The 15,083-nt window shown below is 40.3% G+C and overlaps 2 protein-coding genes across 3 annotated transcripts in view; one reads left to right on the plus strand and one right to left on the minus strand.

The window, feature by feature from the left end:
- Nucleotides 1–769, minus strand: part of MOK (MOK protein kinase) — a 106,383-nt gene extending 105,614 nt beyond the window's left edge. For both annotated transcript variants that reach the window (XM_077123611.1, XM_077123610.1), the window contains exon 1: nt 544–769. In XM_077123611.1, coding sequence (XP_076979726.1) covers nt 544–550 — 7 coding nt within the window. In that variant the 5' untranslated portion in view covers nt 551–769. The remainder of the gene's footprint in view (nt 1–543) is intronic.
- A 34-nt stretch (nt 770–803) lies between these two features.
- Nucleotides 804–15,083, plus strand: part of ZNF839 (zinc finger protein 839) — an 81,920-nt gene continuing 67,640 nt past the window's right edge. The window contains exon 1 of the mRNA XM_077123592.1: nt 804–1,050. Within this exon, the coding sequence (XP_076979707.1) occupies nt 994–1,050 (57 nt within the window). The 5' untranslated portion in view covers nt 804–993. The remainder of the gene's footprint in view (nt 1,051–15,083) is intronic.

Below are 15,083 nucleotides of genomic sequence, written 5' to 3' on the forward strand. Positions count from 1 at the left end.
TGTAATTATTTTACCCGTTACATTTTCTGGGTGACTAATCTCATTTCCCAACTTCCCAATAACAGTTCTTTTATTTCACTAAAAGGTTGCTTCAAGGTTCCTATAAATAGTTCATATGAAAACACTACTTCATCCGAAAATAAAATACACAACCCACTTTTCCTATCAACTGTACACGAAACTAATGTCGTTAAGAGGCAGGGAGCGCACGCTTTAAGATTTCAGAGCTCGCTAAATTACTGCCGTCAAACTAACGTTAAAAAAAAAAATCACACACAACTCAGAAAACTCCAACATAACCTCGCCCCAAAATATGCCTCAGCAGGTGTGCGCTCAGAGACCCAAGGTTCCCAAACCATCCCCGAAACCTTTGAACTCCAAAGGGACACCTGCTCCTGACCGCTGAAGAAGCTCTGCTCCCCGCGCCCCACCACTCACACACACAACGCGGCGCCTCCCCGGGGCCCTACCCAACACCGCCCTCGGATCCCACCAGTCCCTGCCGCACGCCCTCGTGTCCCCGCCCCTCCCTGCCCCACTCACTCTTCATCCCGGATGCCGAAGCTGGAGGCAACCCCGTGGTGACACTGGAAAAAGAAAGGGGCAGTAGGCGTGACCCCTGCCTTCTACTCCCCAGAGGTGGGGGCCCGCACTAAGACCTCCGCTGTGGTCCCCAGATTGAAGAGCATTAGGATCCCACCGCCATGTTGTGTTGCTGTCACCCTAGCAACCTGAGCACCACCGGGGCCGCGGCCGGCGCGTGCGCACAACGCCCCTCCGAGTCTGCCTGCCTTGACGTTACGCGTGCGCACTTCAGTTAGCTGCTGTCACCGATTGCTAGGCAACGTACCCCGCGCCTTGAAGCGATGCGCGCCTTTTTGTGTAGGCGACCTTCCCAGGCCTCGCTTTTCCGAGGCGTCCCGGAGAGCTGAATTATTTGGGATCGAATGCACGGAAGATAGCCTGAGGCCGCACGGAATAACTGTCCATTTGATGCCTGTTCTTTGCAGTCTCATCATACAGTTGACCATCTGTTTGACTCGTATATTTGTAAGTTTCAACAAATATTTATTGAGCGCCAGGCACTGTTGAAGGCACTGAGGATATAAAAAACAGTGTAGACAAGGTCACTTCCTTAAAACTTAAGTCTAGCGTAAGGTTTAATGAATGAATGGACAATGCGCTAATGTGAAAGAAAAAAACTGGCAATGCAATGAAAATAACCATACTATGTGTGTGTATCAATAGAATTTTATGCTCACTGTCATGTATTTGCCTGTTTCATCCCCACAGCTCCTCTATGGAGTCAGTTATCCCTGTTCTTTCTTTTTTATTTTTGAAATTAAAAAGTAAAACGTGTTATTGTAAACACACACACAGAAATCTATAGAGTATAATATGAAAACATCCTTCAAAGCACTCCCGCCCAACTCACGTCCTTTCCCAGAGGTCACTACGCAATAGTTGAGTTGTATCCTTCCAGAACTTTTACATAGGGATTTGGACAGATTTTCTTCCTGAGTAATAAGCATAGATATTCATCTGTATTTATCTTTTTAAATTTAGTATATGTTATGCTAGAAACAGACTCTGAAAACCAAAGTATAGAAGAAATTTATTGAACTAAAGTAGTATTAATGCGGAACAGACAAAAGGTTACTGCCCAAAAGGCAAGTTTTGGGCAGGCAGTATATATGGCTGCTAGGAACAAAGAAAGGGTATAAGAATGGAGGGGGAAGCAAGGGAGAGTGAGCTACATGAGCTTCTTGGAGCAGGATGTCCTTACACCTTGTTTTGCAATTTTGACAGGAAGGATGGCTTTGCAGCAGCCTGGCTATCTAGTGATGATAAGCAAGTTTGTTAATGTCAGTATAACTTGTTTCTTTTCTGCAGGGGCAGAGGTTGTAGTTAACACCATGAAGGATTATTGGTATGTCAGCCTCACTTCGTTCTGTTTCTTCTTTGTAGTTCCCTGGATGAAAAGAAGTTCAAGCATATCAAGTTGATTAGTGAAGCTATTAACCATTCCATTTTCACATATATAATGGTTATTTTTCAATTTTAGCACATGCAGAGCTACCCTGTACTTTTTAAGTGCTACATACTATTCCGTGGTGTGGCTATATCCTCATTTTTAAGCCATTCCCTTCATGACGTTTCCTATATATACTATTACAAACAATACTTCAGAAAACATCTTCATAAACATCTTTGAGCACATATAACTGTTCCTGTGGGACTTGATAGGTTAAAATGCATCTACAAATTAAGCATGGATTGATATTAAATCATCTAAAAAAACACCGTACCAGTAGCACATAGAGCTCTACATATGAAATCCCTTTTACCTACACCAGTATTGACACTGGGTAATATCTACTAAGGTTAAGAGGCCATTCAGGAGAAGATTGAAATATAATGATGTGGAAATTTTTAATTCACTTATAATTGAAAAATACTAGAAAATTGTTAGCGGACAAAGATCACAGATTCTTTTGCCCAACAGGCTCAATAACCAATTCCTGAGACACAGGGATTCAAAGAGAGAGAGTTTATTACTAGGTGCATAGTAAGAGAGCAGATTGGCCTAGTGGCCCAAAATCTGTTTCCCGAAGTTTAGGGGGTTCAAAGTTTTTAAGGATTTTAGCAAGGGGAGATGAGTTCATTTCAGATAGCAAGTTCAAAGCAGAAAAGGAGACTGTTATCATTATCATTTCAATAGAACATAAGCTGAAAAGAGGGGAAGCAGAGCTATCACTACAATGCTAAAGGTGTAAGCCAAAAGGTAGGGAGAAATATTATCTTTTCAATAGCAGAGTCTAGCTGCTGATACAATTTACAAATGTCAGGGACTGAAACTAGTTAATGGCTGATTTCAAATTCTTTATTAGCATTAGGTCCTTTGCCTTGCAAGAAAATGACCAGATAAAGGGAGTAACAGCTCTTAAAGTCACAAAGGTGCAAGATCAGGGCTTTTATAATCATTTCAGATATCAGGGCAGCTGAATTATAGTTTGGGGATTTCAGGTATTCCCCTCTGTATGCTGCAGTATCCCAGAAAGCAAAACTATGTAATGATTCAGTAATCAAAATCATCCCTTAAATCCTAATTTCTCATTTACAAAATGTCAAAAGGCAAATTAAAGATGTAAAAAATTGCACGTGACAAAGGACAAACTTTCTTAAGATATAGAAAGAGTTCTCATGAATCAAAAAGAAACTGCAAGAAAAAAAAAAAGGACCTCAAGGAACTGTCAGCGCTTCTTGCCTAGTAGAACAGAGACTGTATGAAGTTCCTTCCTTGTCCTCCATTTTGTCATCTCTCTAGGACTCAATTTGTTTCCTCCTCAGGCTGAAAGTTCCCACGCTTCTAAGTCCAGTGCAGGCTTCTCCCCTACAGATGAGCCCTTAAGGTTTCTGTTCTAGTTTGCTAGCTGCTGGAATGCAATATACTAGAAATTGAATGGCTTTTAAAAAGGGGAATTTACTAAGTTGTTAGTTTACGGTTCTAAGGCTGAGAAAATGTCCCAATTAAAACAAGTCTATAGAAATGTCCAATCAAAGGCATCTGGGGAAAGATACTTTGGTTCAAGAAGGCCGATGAAGTTCAGAGTTTCTCTTTCAAGTGAGAAGGCAAATGGTGAACACAGTCATGGTTTCTCTCTTAGCTGGAAGGACACACGGCGAGCACGGCATCATCTGCTAGCTTTCTCTCCTGGCTTCCTGTTTCACGAAGCTCTCCGGGAGGCATCTTCCTTCTTCATCTCCAAAGCACTGGCTAGTGGATTCTCTGTTTCATGGTGCTGCAGCATTCTCTGCTCTCTCCGAATCTCTCGTTCTCCAAAATGTTTCCTCTTTTGTAGGACTCCAGAAACGTATCAAGACCCACCCAAAAGGATGGAGACATGTCGCCACCTAATCCTAGTTTAACAACCACTCTTGATTAAATCACACCTCCAGGGAGATGATCTGATTACAGTTTCAAACACACAGTATTGAATAGGGATTGTTCTGCCATTAAGAAATGGGATTTTGATTAAAACATGGCTTTTCTAGGGGACATACATCCTTTCAAACCAGCACGGCTTCGAAAATAATCCTCTAAGTCTCCACATCATCCAAAGGAAAGCCATCTGCCCAGATGCACTGCAGATACCCACCATCTCCCGATCTGCATTCCTCTTGGGTTTCCACACTCCATTCCTCTCATCTTCTCCTTCCATCCCCAGGGCAGCTGAGTCTCTACCTTATGCCTGCCACTCACAAGATGAATCCAGATTTCTCACTCCATAAGAAATTTCCCACTACTGTAACAGAGAAGTTAGGATTTAAGTGATAATTATGGTTACTGAATCATTATAGATATTCCTTTTTACTTTCTGGTATATTAGAATAGACAGAGGGAAATAACCTGACATCTCTCAACTGTAATCCCAGCTGCCTGATCTTTGATAATGATTGTATAACTATATCGTTCATCTTGTGACCATGTGATTATAAAAACCAAGTACTCCCCCTATGAACTTAAAAAATATGTTTTTATTATAAAAAATGAACCCACAGACTTGGCTGAGGTAACTCGGTGCTGTTGCTAACTTGCCGCCAGCGTTTTGTAAACAACTTTATTCTTCTCATCCAGGGACCAGTCAAGGGTTTGCCCTGTAACTCTGACTGCCAGACCTACCCCATCCTCGCTCTCGCTGCTGAGGTTCCTTAGTATCCTGTTGGGTTGGGGTGTCTGGAAACGTGGAAGAGAGAATTATCTTCAGACCTAGATCTCTTTGCTTCTCATTTATTTTCCTGAAGTGGATATCGAGGCTATCGGGGTTACTTTCCTCTTGTGGAGGGCTCCCTGTTTCCTGAATCCCATGTCTTCTTGAGAAATTCGAAATAATTATTAATATGGAAGACAATTTTAAGACTGAGTCATCATCATCTCCCTTTGCTCTCCAATGTTCTTCACAGACATTGTTTTCTATTCAACTATTAGATTTCAAAACAAGTTTATTGGAAGCATTGGAAGAATTACGTATGCGAAGGTTCCTCCTCCAAAACAGCTACTAGGGGAGTAGAAACGATACAGAACAGTTCCCGGAGCCATGACAGAGATCAAGAAGACAGTGTACCCCATTCTGGAATGGCTGACTGGCTGGGAGATCCCGCTCCGGTGAGATCGCCGAGGGGCGCGGGCTTCCCCGGGCCGGGGCGGCAAGCAGCCAGAGTCCCTCCCTTCCTCCTTCCCGGGCCAGCAGGGAGAATTGGACAGGCGGTCCCCACAAGCTGCGGCGGCTGGCGCCCCCCCCACACGCGGTCCCCCGGACCAACTGGGAGAATTGGATCGGAGATCCCCAGGCCGCGGAGAACGGTGACCAGGGTCCCTTCCAAACACGTGGCTTCCCGGTCCGGCTGGGAACGGTGCACTCTCCCGGGCCGCGGAAGCTGGTGCCCTCCCGCCACGCTTGGCGCCCCGGGCCGGCTAGGAGATTCGGACGGGTGCTCTCCCGGGCAGCAGCGGCCAGCGACCCGCCCCGCGTTTGGATCCCCGGGCCGGCTGGCACTCTTCCAAGCTGCTTTGGCTGGTGAACCTCCCCCACAGCGAGAGTTTTCCAAAGGTAAAGGACCCACAGCACCTTTTACTGGTGGGACCCACAGACAAACGAGTGCCACGAACGCCACCTACCGGGCAGGATAAGAAAAACAGAACCCAGAGATTTCACAGAAAAAATCTTTCAACCTGTTGGGTCCAACACCCAGGGAAATCAGACTAAATACCCAGACGCCAGCAGAAGATAACGGATCATGCTCAGAAAATTGAAAATATGGCCCAGTCAAAGGAACAAACCAATAGTTCAAATGAGATACAGAAGCTGAGACAACTAATGCTGAATGTACGAACAGAAATGGAAAACCTCTTCAAAAACGAATTTGAACAGGATAAACTTATGAAGCATGTAATAACATGGATGGACCTAGAGAACATTATGCTGAGTGAGTCTAGCCAAAAACTAAAGGACAAATACTGTATGGGCCCACTGATGTGAACCGACATTCGAGCATAAACTTGCAATATGTCATTGGTAACAGAGTCCAGCAGGAGTTAGAAACAGGGTAAGATAATGGGTAATTGGAGCTGAAGGGATACAGACTGTGCAACAGGACTAGATACAAAAACTCAAAAATGGACAGCACAATAATACCTAATTATAAAGTAATCATGTTAAAACACTGAATGAAGCTGCATTTTTTTACTATTATTATTACTTTTATTTTTTTTCTATATTAACATTCTATATCTTTTTCTGTTGTGTTGCTAGTTCTTCTAAACCGATGCAAATGTACTAAGAAACGATGATCATGCATCTGTGTGATGATTTTAAAAATTACTGATTGCATATGTAGAATGGTATGATTTATAAATGTTGGGTTAATTTCTTTTCTCCGTTAATTAATAAAAAAATTTTTTTTAATTAAAAAAACGAAATCGATAAATTGAGGGAGGACATGAAGAGGACATGGGCTGAACAAAAAGACGAAATAGAAAAACTGAAAAAAACAAATCACAGAACTTATGGAAGTGAAGGACAAAGTAGAAAAGATGGAAAGAACAATGGATACCTACAATGATAGACTTAAAGAGGCAGAAGATAGAATTAGTGATTCGGAGGATGGAACATCTGAATTCCAAAAAGAAACAGAAACTATAGGGAAAAGAATGGAAAAATTTGAACAGGGGATCAGGGAACTAAAGGACAATATGAACCGCACAAATATACGTGTTGTGGGTGTCCCAGAAGGAGAAGAGAAGGAAAAAGGAGGAGAAAAACTAATGGAAGAAATTATCACTGAAAATTGCCCAACTCTTATGAAAGACCTAAAATTACAGATCCAAGAAGTGCAGCGCACCCCAAAGAGAATAGACCCAAATAGGCGTTCTCCAAGACACTTACTAGTTAGAACGTCAGAGGTCAAAGAGAAAGAGAGGATCTTGAAAGCAGCAAGAGAAAAACAATTCATCACATGCAAGGGAAACCCAATAAGACTATGTGTAGATTTCTCAGCAGAAACTATGGAAGCTAGAAGACAGTGGGATGATATATTTAAATTACTAAAAGAGAAAAACTGCCAACCAAGATTTCTATATCCAGCAAAATTGTCCTTCAAAAATGAGGGAGAAATTAAAACATTCTCAGACAAAAAGTCACTGAGAGAATTTGTGACCAAGAGACCAGCCCTGCAAGAAATACTAAAGGGAGCACTAGAGTCAGATACAAAAAGACAGAAGAGAGAGGTATGGAGAAGAGTGTAGAAAGAAGGAAAATCAGATATGATGTACATAATACAAAAGACAAAATGGTAGAGGAAAATATTATCCAAACAGTAATAACACTAAATGTTAATGGACTGAATGCCCCAATCAAAAGACATAGACTGGCAGAATGGATTAAAAAACAGGATCCTTCTATATGCTGTCTACAGGAAACACATCTTAGACCCAAAGATAAACATAGGTTGAAAGTGAAAGGTTGGGAAAAGATATTTCATGCAAATAACAATCAGAAAAGAGCAGGAGTAGCTATACTAATATCCAACAAATTAGACTTCAAATGTAAAACAGTTAAAAGAGAGAAAGAAGGATACTATATACTAATAAAAGGATCAATTCAACATGAAGACATAACAATCATAAATATTTATGCACCGAATCAGAATGCCCCAAAACACATGAGGCAAACACTGCAAACACTGAAAAGGGAAATAGACACATCTACCATAATAGTTGGAGACTTCAATTCCTCACTCTCATCAATGGACAGAACATCTAGACAGAGGATCAATAAAGAAACAGAGAATTTGAATATTACAATAAATGAGCTATATTTAACAGACATTTATAGGACATTACACCCCACAACAGCAGGATACACCTTTTTCTCAAGTGCCCATGGATCATTCTCAAAGATAGACCATATGCTGGGTCACAAAGCAAGTCTCAACAAATTGAAAAAGTTTGAAATCATACAAAACACTTCCTCAGACCATAAGGGAATGAAGTTGGAAATCGATAATAGGCAAAGCGCCAGAAATTCACAAATATGTGGAGGCCCAGCAACACACTCTTAAACAACCAATGGGTCAAGGAAGAAATTACAAGAGAAATCAGTAAATATCTCAAGGCAAATGAAAATGAAAGCACAACATATCAAAACTTGTGGTATGCAACAAACACAGTGCTGAGAGGGAAATTTATTGCCCTAAATGCCTATATCAAAAAAGAAGAAAGGGCAAAAATTCAGGAATTAACTGTCCACTTGGAAGAACTGGAGAAAGAACAGCAAACTAACCCCAAAGCAAGCAAAAGGAAGGAAATAACAAAGAGCAGAAATAAAGGAAATTGAGAACATGAAAACAATTGAGAAAATCAATAAAACCAGAAGTTGGTTCTATGGGAAAATCAATAAGATTGATGGGCCCTTAGCAAGCAAGATTGACAAAAAGAAGAAGAGAGAGGATGCAAATGAATAAGATCAGAAATGGTAAGAGGAGACATAACCACTGACCCCACAGAACTAAAGGAGGTAATAACAGGATACTGTGAACAACTTTATGCCAATAAATACAACAATGTAGATGAAATGAACAACTTCCTAGAAGGCATGAACAACCAACTTTGACTCAAGAAGAAATAGATGACCTCAACAAACCAATCACAAGTAAAGAAATTGAATCAGTCATTCAAAAGCTTCCCAAAAAGAAAAGTCCAGGACCAGGCGGCTTCACATGTGAATTCTACCAAACATTCCAGAAAGAATTAGTACCAATCCTGCTCAAACTCTTCAAAAAAATTGAAGTGGAGGGAAAGCTACCTAATTCATTCTCTGAAGCCAACATCATCCTCATACCAAAACAAGGCAAAGATATTACAAAAAAAGAAAACTACAGACCAATCTCTCTAATGAATATAGATGTAAAAATCCTGAATAAAATTCTAGCAAATCAAATCCAGCAATGCATTAAAAGAATTATACATCATGACCAAGTACGATACATCCCAGGTATGCAAGGATGGTTCAACATAAGAAAATCAATTAATGTAATACACCATATCAACAAATCAAAGCAGAAAAATCACATGATCGTCTCAATTGATGCAGAGAGGCATTTGACAAAATTCAACATCCTTTCCTGTTGAAAACACTTCAAAGGATAGGAATACAAGGAAATTTCCTTAAAATGATAAAGGGAATATATGAAAAACCCACAGCTAATATCATCCTCAATGGGGAAAAACTGAAAACTTTCCCCCTATGATCAGGAACAAGACAAGGATGTCCACTATCACCACTGTTATTCAACATTGTGTTGAAAGTTCTAGCCAAAGCAATTAGGCAAGAAACAGAAATACAAGGTATCAAAATTGGAAAGGAAGAAATAAAACTCTCACTGTTTGTATATGACATGATACTATATGTCGAAAACCCTGAAAATTCCACAGCAAAACTACTAGAGCTAATAAATGAGTACAGCAAAGTGGCAGGTTACAAGATCAATATTCAAAAATCTGTAGTGTTTCTATACACTAGTAATGAACAATCTGAGGGGGAAATAAAGAAACGAATTCGATTTACAATTGCCACTAAAAGAATAAAATACTTAGGAATAAATTTAACTAAAGGACAAAAGACCTAAACAAAGAAAACTACAAGAAACTGTTGAAAGAAATTACAGAAGACCTAAATAGATGGAAGGGCATACCGTGTTCATGGATTGGAAGACTAAATATAGTTAAGATGTCAATTCTACCTAAATTGATTTACAGATTCAATGCAATACCAATCAAAATCCCAACAACTTACTTTTCAGAAATAGAAAAACCAATAAGCAAATTTATCTGGAAGGATAGGGTGCCCGGAATTGCTAAAAGTATTTTGAGGAAAAAAACGAAGCTGGAGGTCTCAAGCTGCCTAACTTTAAGGCATATTATGAAGCCACAGTGGTCAAAACAGCATGGTACTGGCATAAAGATAGATATATTGACCAATGGAATTGAATAGAGTGTTCAGATATAGACCCTCTCATCTATGGGCATTTGATCTTTGATAAGGCAGTCAAGCCAACTCACCTGGGATAGAACAGTCTCTTCAATAAATGGTGCCTAGAGAACTGGATATCCATATGCAAAAGAATGAAAGAGGACCCGTATCTCACACCCTATACAAAAGTTAACTCAAAATGGATCAAAGATCTAAACATTAGGTCTAAGACCATAAAACAGTTAGAGGAAAATGTAGGGAGATATCTTATGAAACTTTTTTTTTTTTAATTTTTTTATTAATCAAAAAAAAGAAAAGAAATTAACACAACATTTAGAAATCATTCCATTCTACAAATGCACTCAGTAATTCTTAGTATCATCACATAGATGTATGATCATCATTTCTTAGTACATTTGCATCGATTTAGGAAAAGAACTAGCAAAACAGCAGAAAAAAATATAGAATGTTAATATAGAGAAGAGAATTAAAATAATAATACTAATAATATATATATATATATATATATATAAAAAGGAAAAAGAAAAAACAAAAGATACAAACACACAAACAAACAAAAAACCATATTTCAGGTGCAGCTTCATTCAGTGTTCCAACATAGTTACATTACACTTAGGTATTATTGTACTGTCCATTTTTGAGTTTTTGTATCTAGTCCTGTTGCACAGTCTGTATCCCTTCAGCTCCAATTACCCATTATCTTACCCTGTTTCTAACTCCTGCTGGTCTCTGTTACCAATGATATATTCCAAGCTGATTCTCAAATGTCGGTTCACATCAGTGGGACCTTACAGTATTTGTCCTTTAGTTTTGGGCTAGACTCACTCAGCATAATGTTCTCTAGGTCCATCCATGTTATTACATGCTTCATAAGTTTAGTCTGTCTTAAAGCTGCATAATATTCCACGTAGGTATACGCCACAGTTTGTTTAGCCACTCGTCTGTTGATGAACATTTTGGCTGTTTCCATCTCTTTGCAATTGTAGATAATGCTGCTATAAACACTGGTGTGCAAATGTCCGTCTGTGTCTTTGCCCTTAAGTCCCTTGAGTAGATACCTAGCAGTGGTATTGCTGGGTCATAATCCATTCTGCCATTCTATGTCTTTTGATTGGGAAATTCAGTCCATTAACTTTTAGTATTATTACTGTTTGGATAATATTTTCCTCTACCATTTTGGCTTTTGTATTATATATATCATATCTGATTTTCCTTCTTTCTACACTTTACTCCATACCTCTCTCTTCTGTTTTTTCGTATCTGACTCTAGTGCTCCCTTTAGTATTTCTTGCAGAGCTGGTCACTTGGTCACAAATTCTCTCAGTGACTTTTTGTCTGAGAATGTTTTAATTTCTCCTTCATTTTTGAAGGACAATTTTGCTGGATATAGGAGTCTTGGTTGGCAGTTTTTCTCTTTTAGTAATTGAAATATATCATCCCACTGTCTTCTAGCTTCCATGGTTTCTGCTGAGAAATCTACACATAGTCTTATTGGGTTTCCCTTGTATGCGACAGATTGTTTTTCTCTTGCTGCTTTCAAGATCCTCTCTTTCTCTTTGACCTCTGACATTCTAACTAGTAAGTGTCTTGGAGAACGCCTATTTGGGTCTATTCTCTTTGGGGTGCGCTGCACTTCTTGGATCTGTAAATTTAGGTCTTTCATAAGAGTTGGGAAATTTTCAGTGATAATTTCTTCCATTAGTTTTTCTCCTCCTTTTCCCTTCTCTTCTCCTTCTGGGACACCCACAACACGTATATTTGTGCGCTTCATATTGTCATTCAGTTCCCTGATCCCCTGCTCAAGTTTTTTCATTCTTTTCCCTATAGTTTCTGTTTCTTTTTGGAATTCAGATGTTCCATCCTCCAGTTCACTAATTGTAGCTTCTGTCTCTTTAGATCTACCATTGTAGGTATCCATTGTTTTTTCCATTTTTTCTTCTTTGTCCTTCACTCCCATAAGTTCTGTGATTTGTTTTTTCAGATTTTCTATTTCTTCTTTTTGTTCAGCCCATGTCTTCTTCATGTCCTCCCTCAATTTATTGATTTGGTTTTTGAAGAATTTTTCCATTTCTGTTCGTATATTCAGCATTAGTTGTCTCAGCTCCTGTATCTCATTTGAACTATTGGTTTGTTCCTTTGACTGGGCCGTATCTTCAATTTTCCGAGCATCATCCATTATTTTCTGCTGGTGTCTGGGCATTTGATCAGATTTCCCTGGGTGTGGGACCCAGCTGGTTGAAAGCTTTTTCTGTGAAATCTCTGGGCTCTGTTTTTCTTTTCCTGCCCAGTAGGTGGCGCTCGTGGCGCTCGTCTGTCTGCACGGCAGTCGGCCCGGGAAACCGCGCATGTAGGTGGGGGTCGCTGGCCACCGCGGCTTGGGAGAGTGCCGGTCCTAATTGCCCAGCTGGCCCGAAACGCCAAGCGTGACGGGAGGGCCCCGCTATCCAACGTTCCCAGTCAGACCGGGGAGCCACATGCGTGGAGGGGACCCCAGTCGCCAGCCGACCCGGCCGGGAAAACGCGCGCCCCTCGGGTAGCTCACCGCAGCAGATTCTCCCTGCCCGTTCAGCCGTTCCAGAATGGGGTACGCTGTCTTTTTGGTCTCTGTCCTGGCTCCGGGAGCTGTTTCGTATTGTTTCTGTTTCTTTAGTTGCTTTTCTGGAGGAGGAACTAAGACCCGCGCGTCTTACTAAGCCGCCATCTTCTCCGGAAGTATCTTATGAAACTTATAATTGGAGGCGGCTTTATGGACCTTAAACCTAAAGCAAGAGCCCTGAAGAAAGAAAGAAATAAATGGGAACTCCTCAAAATTAAACACTTTTGTGCATCAAAGAACTTCATCAAGAAAGTAGAAAGACAGCCTACACAATGGGAGACAATATTTGGAAACGACATATCAGATAAAGGTCTAGTATCCAGAATTTGTAAAGAGATTGTTCAACTCAACAACAAAAAGACAGCCAATCCAATTACAAAATGGGAAAAAGATTTGAACAGACACTTCTCAGAAGAGGAAATACAAATGGCCAAAAGGCACATGAAGAGATGCTCAACGTCCCTGGCCATTAGAGAAATGCAAATCCAAACCATAATGAGATATCATCTCACACCCACCAGAATGGCCATTATCAACAAAACAGAAAATGACACGTGCTGGAGAGGATGTGAAGAAAGAGGCACACTTATTCACTGTTGGTGGGAATGTCAAATGGTGCAACCACTGTGGAAGGCAGTTTCGCTGTTCCTCAAAAAGCTGAATATAGAATTGCCATATGACCCGGCAATACCATTGCTAGGTATCTACTCAGAGGACATAAGGGCAAAGACACAAACGGGCATTTGCACACCAATGTTTATAGCAGCATTATTTACAATTGCAAGGAGATAGAAACAGCCAAAATGTCCATCAACAGATGAGTGGCTAAACAAACTGTGGTATATACATACAATGGAATATTGTGCAGCTTTAAGACAGAATAAACTTATGAAGTATGTAACAACATGAATGGACCTTGAGAACATTATGCTGAGTGAGACTAGCCAAAAACTAAAGGACAAATACTGTATGGTCTCATTGATATGAACTGACATTGATGAATAAACTTGGAATATTTTGTTCATAACAGAGATCATCAGGAGATAGAAATAGGGTAAGATATTGGGTAATTGGAACTGAAGGGATACAGACTGTGCAACAGGACCGGATACAAAAACTAAGAAATGGACAGCACAGTACTACTTAACTTTAATATAATTATGTTAAAACACTGAATGAAGCTGCATGTGAGAATGATAGAGGGAGGAGGGCTGGGGACATATTGAAATCAGAAAGAAAGATAGATGATGAAGATTGAGATGGTATAATCTAGGAATGCCTAGAGTGTATAATAATAGTGAAATGTACAAGGTACAATTTTAAAAATGTTTTTGCATGAGGAAGAACAAAGGAAGTCATTTTTGCAGGGTACTGAAAATAGATGGTAATTAATATTTTAAAAAGTCACCTTCTGTGTGAGACTAAAGCAAAAAATGTTTATTGGTTACAAAATTTATATTTTGACTAGTGCATTTCCTAATATAACTTATGTGGATAGTTTGAATGAACACCATTAAGTACTTGGAATCTCTGGTAGAACATGAGATTTTGCTGGTTTGTCCAGAGTGATGCCCCGATGAGTCCCAGAATGATTCAATCAGTGAGTGAAAAAGTATCTGCAAAGCCCCCTTTGGGGAGTGGTGAGAACGGGGAGAAATTCAACTTCCCCAAGTTGAATTCTTGATATTCTCACAAGCAGTGTGGACAACCAAAGCTATAGGCTAAGCTCCAGTCTTGGGGTTTGTTCATATGAAACTTAACCCCGCAATGGATAGGTCAAGTCTACTTAAAATTTAGGCCTAAGAGTCACCCCCAAGAGACCCTCTTTTGTTGCTCAGATGTGGCCTCTCTCTCCAGCCAACACAACGAGCAGTCTTACCACCCTACCCTCTCTATGTGGGACATGATTCCCAGGGGTGTGGACCTTCCTGGCAACGTGGGACAGAGATCTTGGAATGAATGGAGACTCAGCATCAAGGGATTGAGAAAATCTTCTCTACCAAAAGGGGGAAGAGGAAAATGAGACAAAGTGTCAATGGCTGAGATATTCCAAACAGAGTCGAGAGTTTATCCTGGAGTTTATTCTTATGCATCAAGCAGATATCATCTTGTTATTCAAGATGTAATGGAGAGGCTGGAGGGAAATGCCTGAAAATGTAGAGCTGTGTTCCAGTAGCCATGTTTCTTGAGGATGACTGAATAATGATACAGCTTTCACAAGGCCACTGGACTGAATTTAGTCTAGAGGCTCAGCAACCAGAATTCTCTCGTTTGCCGGCACTACAGTGACTTTTGGTGCCTTAAAAAGCTTCAAAGAGAGAAACCGTTTCCAGTTCTATGTCTCTGGACATCTGACTGGGTGAGTGGGTCATCAGGGTAAAAGTGGATTGGGGAGTTAATAGGAAGTTCAAGTCCCCTTGACCTAGGCCTGGGTC

Source organism: Tamandua tetradactyla, chromosome 12, assembly GCF_023851605.1.
Source record: "Tamandua tetradactyla isolate mTamTet1 chromosome 12, mTamTet1.pri, whole genome shotgun sequence".
NCBI classification, from domain to species: domain Eukaryota; kingdom Metazoa; phylum Chordata; class Mammalia; order Pilosa; family Myrmecophagidae; genus Tamandua; species Tamandua tetradactyla.